The sequence below is a fragment of the Mus pahari genome, chromosome X (genome assembly GCF_900095145.1).
Source record: "Mus pahari chromosome X, PAHARI_EIJ_v1.1, whole genome shotgun sequence".
In the NCBI taxonomy this organism is placed as follows: Eukaryota; Metazoa; Chordata; class Mammalia; order Rodentia; family Muridae; genus Mus; species Mus pahari.
Genome location: NC_034613.1, coordinates 98,363,691 through 98,378,891, shown reverse-complemented (window position 1 = coordinate 98,378,891; position 15,201 = coordinate 98,363,691). Strand labels below are relative to the sequence as shown.

Genomic DNA, 15,201 nt, shown 5'->3' with positions numbered 1-15,201 from the left:
AGAGAGAGAGAGAGAGAGAGAGAGAGAGGGGGGGAGGGAGGGAGAGAGATGGAGACAGAGACAGAGAGAGACAGAGACATAGCATGTATAGAGTTCAGAGAATTGGTTCTCTTTACAACATGCAGATCCTGGGCACTGAACTTGGGTTATGAGACTTGGCAGAAAATATTCTCTTGTTGGAAAATCTCATTAGGCCTCTCATGTTGATTTTTAAATAAACTTACTGTTTATTTTTTAAAGATAACTGCTGGTTTTGAACTTTTCAACTACACTGTGGAATGCCATCCAAGCCAATAAAAATTACTGCAATGATAGAAATCTTACTTGTTTTTATTGCCCAATATATTAGCCACACATAACATGTTGTTATTGAACAATTGAAATGTGACTAATTACAACCAAGAAATCATAGAATTCATCTTGCTTAATTGATTAAAATTGAAATCATAAAATGCAGCAAGGACCTACTATTGCAAGCATCTGAGTTACAGTAGGATTATTCTATATAGCTAAAAATGATTTTAAAATAGTAAGCACTACACCTACAGCCAAACAGTGGATGGAGCTTGGAGACTCTTACGGAAGAATAGGAGGAAGGATCATGGGACCCAAAGGAAATAGGAACTCCACAGAAAGACCAATAGAGTCAACTAACCTGGACACTTAGGGCTTTCAGAGTTTGAACTATCAACCAGAGAACATACATGGACTGAACCTAGGCCTCCCTGCACACATGTAGCAGATGTGCAGCTTGATCTTCATGTGGGTCTCGAACAACTAGAGCAGAGCTATATTAAAAGCTGTTGCCTGTCTGTGGGATATTTTCTTCCAGCTGAGCTGCCTTGTCTGGCCTCAGTGGGAGAGGAAACACCTTACCAAGCAGAGACTTGAAGTACCAGGGTGGGGAGATACCTTGAGGACCCCTACCTGTTTACAGGAGAAGGGGAGGGTGAATGGGGAAAGCATTGTGTGAGAAATTGACAAAAAGGGGAACGTAAATTGTGTGAGAAACTGGCAAGGAGGGGAATGTAAATTGAAGAAAAAGAAGAAGAAGAAGAAGAAGAAGAAGAAGAAGAAGAAGAAAAGAAGAAGAAGAAGAAGAAGAAGAAGAAGAAGAAGAAGAAGAAGAAGAAGAAGAAGAAGAAGAAGAAGAAGAAGAAGAAGACATCCATGTGACTAAAGAAATCTATCAAAAACAATACATATATTTTTCTAATATGTCTAAGACCTCAAAAAATTCTATGATTTTCCCATTCTGGGGGTACAAAAAGAACATTTTAACACTGTGGTGAAAATATTTATATAATTTGAAGAAAATGGTTCAAATCTAATTCTGTTCAGCTATCTTTAATCTTGAGGTCATTCTGTGTTAAAGCATAGGTATAAATTAAATTGATAATCAAACTCCCTACTACTTTTTTGGTAATTTTCCAAACATTTAGTTTGTTATGTTTTCTTGATACATTGAAAACAAATAGATAAGTAAATAGACTGGAAAATTTGTTTTTATTTAGCTTAATTAACATCCAGGACTTTGACATAGAGGTGTTTGCAAAAGTGTTCATATTATTTGGAGGGATTTAATACAAATGTGTTCTGTTGAAGCCTACTCCTCCAGGGTCAATGTTAATTTTTTTGATTTTATAATTTACTTATTTTACTTGTAGGTGCATGGAGTCAGTGTTGGTAAGAATATTTGTGTGTTACAGAAATCTTCTTAAGTCAAGATCTATATTGTGGTGGAATTGTTCTTTTGGTTTGTTGTTGCTTTTGTTCTGCTGCTACTGCTGCTGGTGATGGTGGTGGTGGTGGTGGTAATGGTGGTAGTGGTGGTGGTGAGAGCTGAATTCCAGTCACAGTATTGGATAATAGTTCAAATAAGAGAGCTTGAAAACTGAACTTGTAAATTACCAACAGTAATTTGAACTTTTTGAATTGTATGCAATATTCAACATAATTTAACTAAGCTTGTTGGACATTCATATAAATATACTAAATGGTATATCCATCTGATTCTGTAAGCATTCAAATAACCAAACATACAGTGTAAAATATGAAAGTAATACATATACTCTGGGAAGCCTCAGCCACAATTGTCTGTATCCAATAAGTTTCAATGGTTTCTTTTAGAGATTATAAAATAATCATTATTGCTCCCTTCCCTGTCACCCTCCCCAGTCATCTTATACACCCTCATTACTATCAAATTCATAGCTTACTTTCTCATTAATTTTGATTCGACACATAGACAAATTTCATTTTAAGAAAATTTCAAGATTGGAGATAGAGAAAAAAATCTAGTAAAATTGTAAGCATAGACTTGGCAATAAACTTTGAGTGTTTTATTTTGGCAAATATTTTATGAAGTAAAAAAATTAAGCATATTGCATTTTTGTAACTTGTCCTACTCCGTGATTATGTTTATGAAATTTTGATATCTATCTATGTTTTAAATTGATTCTATGGAAGAAGGTGAAGAAGGATTTTAGTAATTTGAAGGGTCAAGGACATGACAAGAGCAGAAGCCACAGAAGAAGCTAATCAGGCAGGGCTCATAGTGGCTCACAGAGATTAAACCAAAAGTCATGAGCCTGTATGGGTTTGTACAGCAGCTTGGTGTTTTCATGGGACTCCTAACATTGGGAGCGGAGGCTGTCTCTGAATACTTTGCCTGCTTTCAGGAAATTTTTCCTCCTACTGGGTTCCCTTATCCAGCCTTAATATGAGGGGATGTACCTAATCTTATTGCAACTTGTTATGTCATGTTTGGTTGATAGTGCTTGGAGAGCTGTCCTTTTTTCTGAAGGAGAACTGAAAAGCAGATCTGGGAGAGAAGAGAGGCAGTAGGGGAGAGGGCCTGGAAAGAGAGGAGGTAGGGAAACTAGGGTCAGGATGTAATTTATGAGAAAAGAATAGATTTTCAAAGATCGATTATATTAGTCAATAAAAAGGAAGTTCGAATGAAATACACTACTGAGATATTGCCTAATATAAAGTAAATTTGTAATAGTAAAGCAACATTTCATAATTAGAACATTTATTTCTGTATAAAAATACTAAAATTTGTGATTAAATAGTTTTGAAGAAATGAGTTCAATTCAGATGTTCTGTAAAAACAATGAACAACATTTATTTAAATATATTCTGTTTATCTAGCAAAAGTTATTTTACAAATGTAAATAAAGAAATGTGACCTTGAACTCAGAAATCCACCTGCCTCTGCCTCCCAAATGCTGGGATTAAAGGCACATGCCACCACTGCCAAGTTCACAAAGGTGGTATGAACCTGAATGTGGGTGCTGGGCCCTCAAGCCAGGTCCTCTGCACCTCTGCAAAAATGACAAGTGTTCTAAACCATAGAGCCTAGTCCATGCTTTAAGCAATATATTTGGACAAGTTGTTCACAAAGGTGACTGTAATTCTTAGTTAAATCTATGTGAAAATATTCAAAAAAGTAGGATATTTTTACATGAACACTGAAATATATGAGAATATATGAAATATACGTATAAAAAAGATCACATTTCCAGTTAAAGTCCATCAACTGTAATGCATTTCCTGATATCAGAAAAAGTCTTCTCTTAGTTTGACATGCTAGAATGAATGGACATGGATCTGGCTGTGTCTATCCTGTCAGTGCTAGGATTACAGAACTGCATAACAATTGCTACCTTTTTATGTTGGCAATCTGAACTCAGGCCTTCATGGTTTGGTGATAGCGCTTCAGTGACTGACCGATTTCCTTGCTATGCTCTACTGGTTTTAACAAATATTTTGTTCATATTATCTCTAGTCAATCAAGTAGAATAGAGAGAGAATTACTGTGATTTTCATTTTACAATTGAAGAAATGTATTCAAGAGAGGGACATATCATATTTCAGGCCATTTAATCAATTGGTGGCAAACTAGAATTGGGACCAAAACCTGTTTGAGTATAAATACTGTACAGTAAAGATTATCTTACAATTTTCACTTAAATTTCAAAAATATGCACAATGTTACATCATCTCATCCCACAAATGGGAATGTGTTTTACATTAGAGTCCTCCCTTTGATTAGTTAGGCTGCATATCTTATATACAGTGCACTTGATTTTAAGACACAAGATTTGAGTAAAAGAGAGATCTGTAGCAGTAAAAAGACTACAAACCTGAGCAATAACAAAACCTAGCAGGCCTAGTCAGAAACCAGACTCAAAAGCACTGCATAATAATAGAGTCAATGATCTATGTGTTATTACTGAAGATTTAGTGGTACTGCTGATATTTATAAAAATCTGTACACAATCAATATCCTCATCTTCTTCAAAATAGTGATTCCTACCTTTATAACAGAGGCACCAGCTCTGGAGAGTGGACTGTGAATCTGGGCTGCAGCAGCCATGTTGGCAATAGTATTGAGATGATTCATCTGATTCATTGCCATGGCAACTGATGCAGGAGGTAAGCTGACTGGAAGTAAGGGATGAGGCATCATCATAAATGGGAGATCCAGACCTAAAAGAGACAGTGCACATTAAAATATTTACATAATAGCACGAGAAAGATTTTCTAAAGCATTCTTGTTCATTATTATAGCATTTTAAAATTGTTTTATTGCACAATAGTAACATTTTGGACCATCAGTACTATTAACAGAATCTTTTGCTATTCACATAGTCTCTGGCATGCCACTTCCTTTAACAGATTTTAATAGGTGAGTTAGTCAGGCAGAATACAAATTGCCTAAGTTTCAAATTATTAAAGAAAATATATCAATAAAAGGAATGCTTATAACTCCAACTTTATATCTTTGTTAATAAATAATAAGTATGCTAAAGTACTAAACTGATTTCAATTTTAGTAGCAAATGTCAATGTTGTTTATATTACCAGGAATTCAATACTTTTTTTTACAAGTTGAAATAATTTTCAAGTGTTTTAGATATCCTAAGGAATAACTCTAAACTGTTCTGCATTCCGCTTGTGATAGTCACAGACATGTCATTAGGTAAAATGCTGCAAACTAAAATAATTGTTTACTTTACTTACTACTTAATAAGTTGTCAGAATTTAGAAGTATCTTTGAAGAGATGCAAGATGAAGTTAGACTAATCATGTAAACATTAGCATTTTAAAATGTATTTTGAATTTTTCTCCTACAGTATTTTGGGCATTTTGGACGGTGCTATAAAACAATGTTTTTAAACATATGTTCTAAAACAGCATTACCTACTTTATACAATTTACAATGGGCTATGAAAATACTATGGACAGCACTCATATTGATCCTACCAACAATAACAAAAAGTAGTCTATTTTCCTTTCTGACATACTTTCAGAGTGTTTTAGGAGTGTTTTCAGCAGACACTGATGGCCAATTTATCAAACCATTAATAGAAGTAATACTATCACTCAATCATATGATAAAGGTAACACTTGTCTACCAGTCTGTGAACGTGTATGTTTGACGTAAAATTTAAAATGAAATACAACTTAGTTAGAGGCTGAATGGAAGAAGTAGTTTTACTTGAGGTGTGCCGTCTGAATTCAATTGTGATGGTTAATTTAAAGCTGTTGAGAAGTACAATGAGAACAAAAGATAATAAAATATAAGTCCAGATTGTAGGCTCTTGCAACATTTAAGTGACCATTGAAGTTTAAAAGACTTCCTAAGTAATAAATACATCTGTCCTTAATGTTTATGGGGTGGACAGCTATGAAATGCAGTCATGAGAGTTGCCCAAGGGTTGAAAGAAGCCTGGACATTTAAAGTCAAAGTCAAGAAAGGGAATGTTTTGTACTCTTTTTGACTATATGTTGAATAAAAGTCCCTATCCATATTATAGCATTCAATATTTAAGTACATTTTAGAAACAATTTATGACATCAGTGTACTAGATATCAAAGATTTTTCTGTTAAGTTATCACTAACAGCATTGCCTTCCACTATATTGCATTTAGTTTTTTCTCAAAGGAATAGCAAAAATAAGTCTTAATTTCAATTTGCAAATTTTCCTAATATATTTGTATACAATCTACAACAATCTATTGGAAGCTTAGTTTCTGAAATTCCTTTTGAAGTACTTAATTATCAATTGATATATAAACATATTTGTTTAATTATGGGTACAAAGTGACATTATAATGATGGATTAAATGTGGCTAACAAACACACATGTATTCATCTCACATTTATAATTCTGAAGAGTATGTTCTAAGTGAAATAAACTAAACACGCAGAGATCATATGATCTCTCATATATGTGGAAACTCTCACAGTAGAAATTTCTTGTCAGTCTTACCAAATTACTTCCATTTTATGCATTTATATACCTTACCAATCATGCATTTCATATGATGGAATAGTAAGATATTAAGATTCATATTAATCCTAAAAATAGTTACCTATTATTCCATTTAATAAGCATTGATAACCTTAAATGGTTCTCATTACAAATTCAAAATTTTAAACTATGTTTGTTGTTTATATTTGTAATATTTTAGTCAATAATTAAACTGTGTATTAAAGTTGCTATCCATGTCTCTTTTTACTCTCAAAATCTTTAATATGTTTTAATGTAATTTCTATTTCCCTTAATTGTGTAATGATATTTTCTCATTTTCAAATGATATTCAACATCACCCAGACACCATCTGGCCACATCAAGAAATATGCTTACTTAAAATCCAATTGACATGCAAACTAAATGCAAACTACAAACGGAATTTAACAGTCCATTGGTAGTTTTAAAATACAGTTCACCAAATATTTCAAATAATCATGAAGAACTTAAGAGTAACATTTTTATATCCTAACCTGCAGTACCTAATTGCCAATTGGCTAAAATTCCTCAGACTCTAAGCTAATATTTACATTGGAGGCCAGTTTAAAAGTGACCCTGACATCAGCTACACATGGAAAGCATATGCAAATATTGAATTACTTAAGTCAACCCTTTGCTAAAGCTGGAAACATTAAATTAAAACCCATCAACAGTATAAAACATGATAGCAATGTGGTTTATTTAATTCACATGCTAGATATGTATATAGACATTTAATATCATGGTGATGAAGATAAATCTGACTTTAAAAAATAATCATCAGGATGGGTGATGATCTCATCCATGATAATCTCATTCATGTGAACTACAAGGACCTAATGCAAGCTATTATCAGAAACATTTCTGTTGTACCTAGTATTCTCGTAACTACTAACATTCTAATATGAATGCATCCACCACCTCTTCCTAACCATGAAGGGTACGAACTTCAGTTATATGCCAATTGTCCATCTAAATCTGACATCAATTTGCTTATTAATTTTTATTGAATCTTTTCATTTCTATAGTGATATCAGACAGCATTCCCTTCAGTAACAATTCCCAGTGTCTTTGGTTGTTCTTCTTACGTCATTTTAGTTACCCCTTCACTCCAATTTGAAAACTTTTAATGATTAATTTCTACACTAGAATAACATACACATAATTAGTTTGGTCACTGAATTACTAATTCTACAGTCTAGCCCTACAGTACTACTTATATTTATTTACAGTTGTAACTCACCATACCATCACCTCACATGGATGACTGGTTAGAGGAATTGTATCTCTAACCCAGCATAACACAGAACAACACAACAATTTTTAAAAGATAAAATCTCATTTTATTAAGGATTTTTTTTTCTTCTCCCAGTGGTGAATCCCCTTATTGGCTGTCCAATGCAGAGTAGTCACCCATGAAACCATATATATCGTGGTTTATATATACCATATATACATGTGTGTGTATGTATTTATGTTCTTATACAAGCACATACATACATACAAATGGGGGATGGGGGATAGTGATGCAATTCTGTCTCAATTTAAAACATTAAGACTATCTGCATCTTTAGGTTTGTAGAATAGATAAGCAAAAAATTTTGCTATACAGTACCCCCACTCTCCCTCCACAACTAACATTTTTATTAGTATCCTAAATTACTTTAGTATATTATTAACAAGAATATCATTACTTATACATTATTATTCATCAAATTACTTATTTTATACAAGAAGTTAAATTTTGAATTATACCTCCCTAAGTATTAAAAATGCATATTATCTTAGATCTATTGTTTTAGTATCATACAGAATGATTTCATTATATCAAAATACACTGTGATTTTCTCTTGAGCTTTCTATTAGAATATTAATCTCTGGAAACTACTAAACTTTATGCTATCTCTATAGATTTGCTTTTTTTCTAATATCATATAGTCACACTCATGCATTATTTAGCCTTTTAGGATGCTTTGTTTTGCACTTACTAATGTGAATATAACACTCATTCAAGGTTATATGAGGAATGCTAGTGTGTGTGTGTGTGTGTGTGTGTGTATTTTTTAAATTTTTTTTTACAGCCCAGCTATTACTCCCCTCCCAGTCCCCCACCCCACAGTTCCCACAGTTCCACATCATATTCTACCTCCTGTCCTGTATTCAAGAGGATGTTCCACTCCTGTTGCCAGCCTTCCCCACACTCTGGGGCCTCAAGTCTCTCAAGGTTTAGGCACATCTTCTCCCACTGAAGCCAGACCCAGCATTTCTTGGCTATATATGTGTCAGAGGTCTCAACCCAGCTCATGTATGCTGCCTGGTTGATAGCTCAGTGTCTGAGAGATCTCAAGGGTCCAAGAAATTTGAGACTGCTGATCTTCTTATGGGGTCGCCCTCCTCAGCTTCTTCCAGCTTTTCTCTAATTCAACCACAGGGGTCCCCAACTTCAGTCCATTGATTGGGTGTTAGTATCTACATCTGTCTCAGTCAGCTGCTTGTTGGGCCTCACTGAGAGCAGACATGCTAGGTTCCTGTCTGTAAGTATACCATAGCATCAGTCATAGTGTCAGGCCTTGAGATGGATACTAAGTAGGGCTTGTCACTGGACCTCCTTTCCCTCAGGCTCCTATCCATTTCTGTCCCTGCAGTTCTTTCAGACAGGAACAATTCTTGGTCAGACTTCTTGACTGTGGGATTGCAACCCCATCTAGCCACTTGATGCCCTGTCTTTCTGCTGGAGGTGAACTCTAAAAGTTCCCTTTCCCCACTGTAGGGTATTTCATCCAAGGTCATCCATCCTTTTGAGTCCCGAGAGTCTCTCATCTCCCAAGTCTCTGGTACTTTCTAGAGGGTGCCCCCATATCGTACCCTCCAAGGTACCACGTTTCCATTCACCAAACAACCCAATCAAATAATGGGGTATAGATCTAAACAGAGAATTCACAGCAGAGGAATCTTGAATGGCAGAGAAGCACTTATCAAAGAAATGTTCAAAGTCCTTAGTCAACAGAGAAATACAAATCAAATTCTACCTTACACCAGTCAGAATAGGTCATGTATTTTTACTTTAATTGTTCTATAACATTTATTATCATAGTTTTTGACCCATTTACCTATTTAAGTACATTCTGTTTGCTTTCAATATTTAATAATTATAAAGCTATCCTAAGCTTTAATGTCTAAGTGTTTGTGTTGGTACATGTTTCACATTAATTAGTAAATTATGAAAAACTTTATTTGGTTTGTAAAATGGGCTAAAATTCTTTCAACAGTGACTCTGTTGGTTTCAATTTTATCCAGTATCAAAGCATTTTCTTTATGATTGACGATTGTGTAAGCAGGATAAGTTTAAGAGATTTTTGGATGTTACATATTATAATATTTGTATGATGAAATCTCATTTGAATTTACAAATTCCTAATGACGTATGATGCAAAATTGCTTTAATATGTTTATTTTTCCACCCATATATTTTTGAAGTTTCTGTTCAAGTTTCGGTCTATGTTTTAATTATACCAATGTGTGTGTGTGTGTGTGTGTGTGTGTGTGTGTGTGTGTGTGTGTGTGTGTTTGCACAATATAGTACTCAAAGTCCTAGCCAATGCAATTAGACAAAAAAAGGTCAAAGGGATCCAAATTAGAAAGGAAGAAGTAAAAATATCACCATTTACAGGTGATATGATAGTAAATTTAAGTGACTCCACAAATTCCACCAGAGAATTCCTAAACCTGATAAAAAACGTCAGCAAAGTGGCTGGATATAAAATTAACTCAAACAGATCAGTGGTCTTCCTCTACTCAAAGGATGAGCAGGCTGAGGAAGAAATTATGCAGACAAAACCTTTCACAATAGCCACAAATAAAATAGAATATCTCGGTGTGTCTCTAACTAAGCAAGTGAAAGATCTGTATGACAAGAACTACAAGTCTCTGAAGAAAGAAATCGAAGGGATCTCGGGAGTTGGAAAGATCTCCCATGCTCATGGATTGGTAAGATTAATATAGTACAACCACTCTGGAAATCAGTCTGGAAGTTCCTCAGAAAACTGGACATAGTACTACCAGAAGATCCAGCAATAACTCTTCTAGGTATATACCCAGAAGATCTTCCAACTGGTAATAAGGACACATGCTCCACTATGTTCAGAGCAGCCCTATTTATAATAGCCAGAAGCTGGAAAGAACCCAGATGTCCCTCAACAGAGGAATGGATACAGAAAATGTGGTCCATTTACACAATGGAGTACTACTCAGCTATTAAAAACAATGAACTTATGAAATTCTTGGGCAAATGGAGGTATCTGGAGGATATCATCTTGAGTGAGGTAACCCGATCACAAAGAACTCACTTGATATGCACTCACTGATAAGCGGATATTAGCCCAGAAACTTAGAATACTGGTACAAGTACTTAAAGATACATTATGCCATTTTAAATGAAATTGATAATTTAATTTTGGATCCTCTGATGTTGGCTTTTAAAAATTAATATAGTTACTCCAGCATTTTTATTTTTTCTGCATGATAATTATTACTCTTTCCCTTTATATATATTTGTATTTTAAATGAATTTCCCATAGGAAGCATATATTTGTTTCTTCTTTTATCAACCTTTCTTATTATCTTTGTTTTTTATAATATTGTTTGTGGTTGCTCTTAGTTTTGCTTCAGTTTGCTGAGTCAGTAGAGAATTTCAAAGGAAGCAAGTTCACTTTCAAGTAAAAGCAAAAAAATCCCCTCATGTTTGATGCTATTAGGATACACACACCAGTTGATATCATTTAACTGGCCAATTCAGACCATTTCCTTGAAAATCATTTATTAAGCTAATTTAGGTAGCTTCTGCATTTATTTTTATTGGTTGTTTTCATGTTTTCTTAATCTCTTTTACCCCATCTCCCACCTTTTATTGCCTTCTTAGGTTTTAGTGGAACAATTTATAACAATTTCACTTCATACTTTCCCTAGTCACTCTTCTCCCTCTTATTTCACTTATAGATAAGTTTATTATTTGGCTTGGCCTATTTTAAATGTAATGATTTTGGGGAACTTCATGTATGAATTCAGTATTTATAATATTTCCAGTCGTCTCTCAGCCACAACTCCTCCCATATGCCTCAATTCTCTCTCAAATCCATTTCTTTAATTACACACACACACACACACACACACACACACACACACACACACAAATATATTCATTCTTCTGAGTACATTTACTGTTGCTCACATTGCTCATATGTGTATGAATTTATGGCTGATAGGTTGGGTTTGGAGAAACTTGCCTATTTCTGGAGAGATTTTCCTGTACATTTAGAACTCATCTAAATATAGTTGGAAACATTACTACATAAATATATAGATAGTACAAATGCCATATAAAAAGAGTATTTTCTTTTTTATTAATTACTTTATTTACATTCCAAATGCTGCTCTCCTTTCTGGTAACTCATCCACTAGTTTTTCACTCCATGCTACCTCTCATTTGCTTCTAAGAGGGTGCTCCCCCTTTCACCCACCCACTCTCACCTTACCCTGCTAGCATTCATCTTTCCTGGGGCACCAAGTTTCTACAGGATTAAGTGCATCCTTCCTTACTGAGGCCAGACAAGGCAGTTTTCTGCTGCATATGTAGCAGGGGTTGGGGAACACGGAACAGCTCATGTGTGTTCTTTGGTTGGTAGCTTAGTCTCTGGAAGCTCTGAGGATTCTGGGTTAGTTAATAGTGTTGTTCTTCCAGTGGGGATACAATTTCCTTCAGCTCCTTCCGCCCTTCCCCTAACTCTTCCATAGAGATCCCCTGACCTCAGTCCAATGGTTGTCTGTAAGTATCTGCATTTGTCTCTGTCAGCTGCTAGTACAGACATTCAGAGGACAATCATGTCAGGCACCTTTCTGCAAGCACAACGTGGCATCAATAGTAATGTCAGGGTTTGGTACCTGCACTTGGGATGGATCCCAAGTTGTACCAGTCCCTGGATGGCCTTTCTTTCAGTCTCTTCTTCATTTTTGTCCCTTCCTTTCCTTTAGACAGGAATAATTCTGTGTCAAAAATTTTGAAGAGAGTTTTCAAATCTTCTCTCCTAGTGTAATTTATTTCAGTTATCACAAGGACTAATCACTCAATTGGCTACTTTATGAACATATTATTATGCTAAGTTAAGAATAAGAAAAACATTTACATTATTGTATTGATTTCAGAATGTTTCAGCTCTATCATTTTTTTTTCTTTCTGAATTACTTTTCACACCATATTTCTTGCATCAGGTCTGTGGCAATAGTGCCATATTCTTTCTTGCATTTTCTCTGCCTTGCTTATTTTTTAGTGCACATGTTTTCTTTCTTTTTCAATGATCTTAGAAAAATTCTACCACTTGTTCGAACATGATCCATGAATGAAGCTGCATGAGGAGATTTCTGAGTTCAAGTGAGAAAAGTTCAAGTAACAAGAAAAAAGTCTTGTAACCCCTGTTTCTCCATAACATAGGTTGTTCTTGGAATGTGCTTTTGTGCTGCTCTCAGATATAATGAACAGACTTTAGATTACTCATCATCTAACCCATTATTATTCAGAATCATGTTTCCAAGCACAAGTTGTCTTTTTGACTGTATATAGCTTAAACTCATGTGCCTTGGCATTTGTGAGTGTGTACAACTTGAACTCAACTGAAATTTGCTCATATGATTTTGGCTAAATCTTAGAATGTAAGTTATCTAATGCCCCAAATAAAGTTGGCTATTATATAATTTTCCTTTGTGACTGATGTTGATTTCTTTAACTATCCTACAGACATTTACCTTTCTTTGGAGAATTTTCTGCTTAGGTCTGTACCCCAGTTTCAATTTTCTTAGTTGTTTTGAGTTCTTTGAGTTCTTTCTATATTTTGGATACTAGTTCTCTATCAGATTTGGAGTTGGTAATAAAATCATTTTTTCTTCTGTAGGCTATCACCTTGTCTGAATAATAATGTTGTTTATCATCTTCATGAGGTCCCATTTATTAATTGTTAATCACAGTTCCTTGGTAATGGTTTTCTGTTCAGAAAGTCTTTTTATTTTTGTGCCAGTGAATTCAGGATTATTCTATACTTTTTCTTTTGTTGGATTTAGTCTATCTGGCTTCATGTTTATGTGTTTATTCAGGATAATAAGTATGGACCTATTTAGATTTTTCTATATGTGGCCATCTAACTTGAGCGGTATTTTTGTTTTGTTTATCAGAAATCAGGTGTCCAAAGGTATGTGGACTAATGTTGGGGTCTTTATTTTGATTCCATTGATAAAAGTGTCAGATTCTGTGTCAGTCACTCATTGGTTTTATTATTGGTTTTATTATAGCACTGCAGTACAATTTGAGGTCAATGATGGTGTCCGAAATTATTTTATTATTTATTAGTTAGGATTATTGGAGCCATCCTTTTTGAGTGTGTATATTTGCATAGGAAGCTAAATATTATCATTTTAAGATCTACAAAGAATTCTATTGATATTTTGATTGGGTTTACATCTAATATGAAGATTGCTTTTGTTAGGATGACCACTTTTTATGTTATTCTTACCAATCCATGAGCATGGGAAATATTTCCATCTTCTGATATCTTCTCAAGTTCATTCTTCAAAGACTAGATATTTCTATTAATCAAGTTATCACAAGATATTTTTTATTATTTGAGGTTATTATGAAGGTTGTTTCTATTATTTCGTGCTTAGTTTATTTGTCATTTGTATAAAGGAAGGTTACTGTTTTTTATAAAACTTAATCATTTATCCAGCCACATCACTGAAGGTAGAATTTTCGGGGTCACTTATGTATACTCCATATCATCTGCAAACAATGATACTTGGACTTCTTCCTTTCCAATTCATATCTCCTTAATCTCTTTTAGTTGTCCTGTTGCTCTAGCTGAGACTTCGGGTACTATATTAAATAGACAAGGAGAAAGTGGACAGCCATGTCTTGTTCCTAACTTAACAGAAATTTCTTTGTAGTTTCTCTCCATTGAAGGTAATATTATTTCTGAGCATGCTAAATACTGCCTTTATCATCTCTAGGAATGTCCCCTGTATCCCTAATCTCTCCAGGACTTTTTTCATGATGGGGTGTTAGATTTTGTCAAAGGCTTTTAATGCAAATTATTAGATAATCATGTGGTTTTTGTCTTTAATTTTGTTTTTAATGGGTGATTACTTTTATTTGCCTCTGGGATGAAGTCTTTGTGGTCATAATGGATAATCTTTTATAAGCATTCTTGGGTTTGATGTTTACTTATTTTATTGGGAATTTTGTATCTTTGTTCATAAGAAACATTGGGCTATGATTCTTTCTTTGATGGGTTTTTATGTGTTTTGAGAATCACAGTCATCTGGGCCTCATAAAACAAATTGGGCAATATTCTGTCCACTTTGTGGAATAATCTGAAAAATATTGACATGTGATCATCTTTCATTTGGGAAATTTCTATTGGCTAATTTCAGCTTCACAAATTACACATTAGTCAATAAAAGTTATTCATCATAATGTAACAGTGACCTCTTTCTTTTCTAATGTATCTATTGACTCCCTTTGAGCTTTTAATCTCTGTTTACATCATCTGTGTTTTGTTGTGCTACGTTTCCATTACTTCAGTACATCCATCAGTCAGTTTAAATAGTCAGTAGGTAATTATAAAATAGCTGCCGTATTTGAATCAATGCTGGTGCTTCCTTTGTCTCTTTAGACTACACTTAATCTTATTTTCTGTGTATGTGCAGATGTGCTTGTACATGTATATTTCAGGCCAGAGGTAAAAATATACTGCCTTCTTCAATATCTCTTCACCTCAGATTTTGAAACATGTTTTTCTTCTTCTTCTTCCTCCTCCTCCTCCTCCTCCTCCTCCTCCTCCTCTTCTTCTTCTTCT

At 34.3% G+C, this 15,201-nt stretch overlaps 1 protein-coding gene across 3 annotated transcripts in view; it reads right to left on the bottom strand.

Moving 5' to 3' along the window:
• The window catches only part of Dach2 (dachshund family transcription factor 2), a 476,923-nt gene that overhangs the window by 111,095 nt on the left and 350,627 nt on the right, over positions 1 to 15,201 (bottom strand). For all 3 annotated transcript variants that reach the window (XM_021187660.1, XM_021187661.1, XM_029534190.1), the window contains one exon: positions 4,325 to 4,497. In XM_021187660.1, the coding sequence (XP_021043319.1) occupies positions 4,325 to 4,497 (173 nt within the window). The remainder of the gene's footprint in view (positions 1 to 4,324; positions 4,498 to 15,201) is intronic.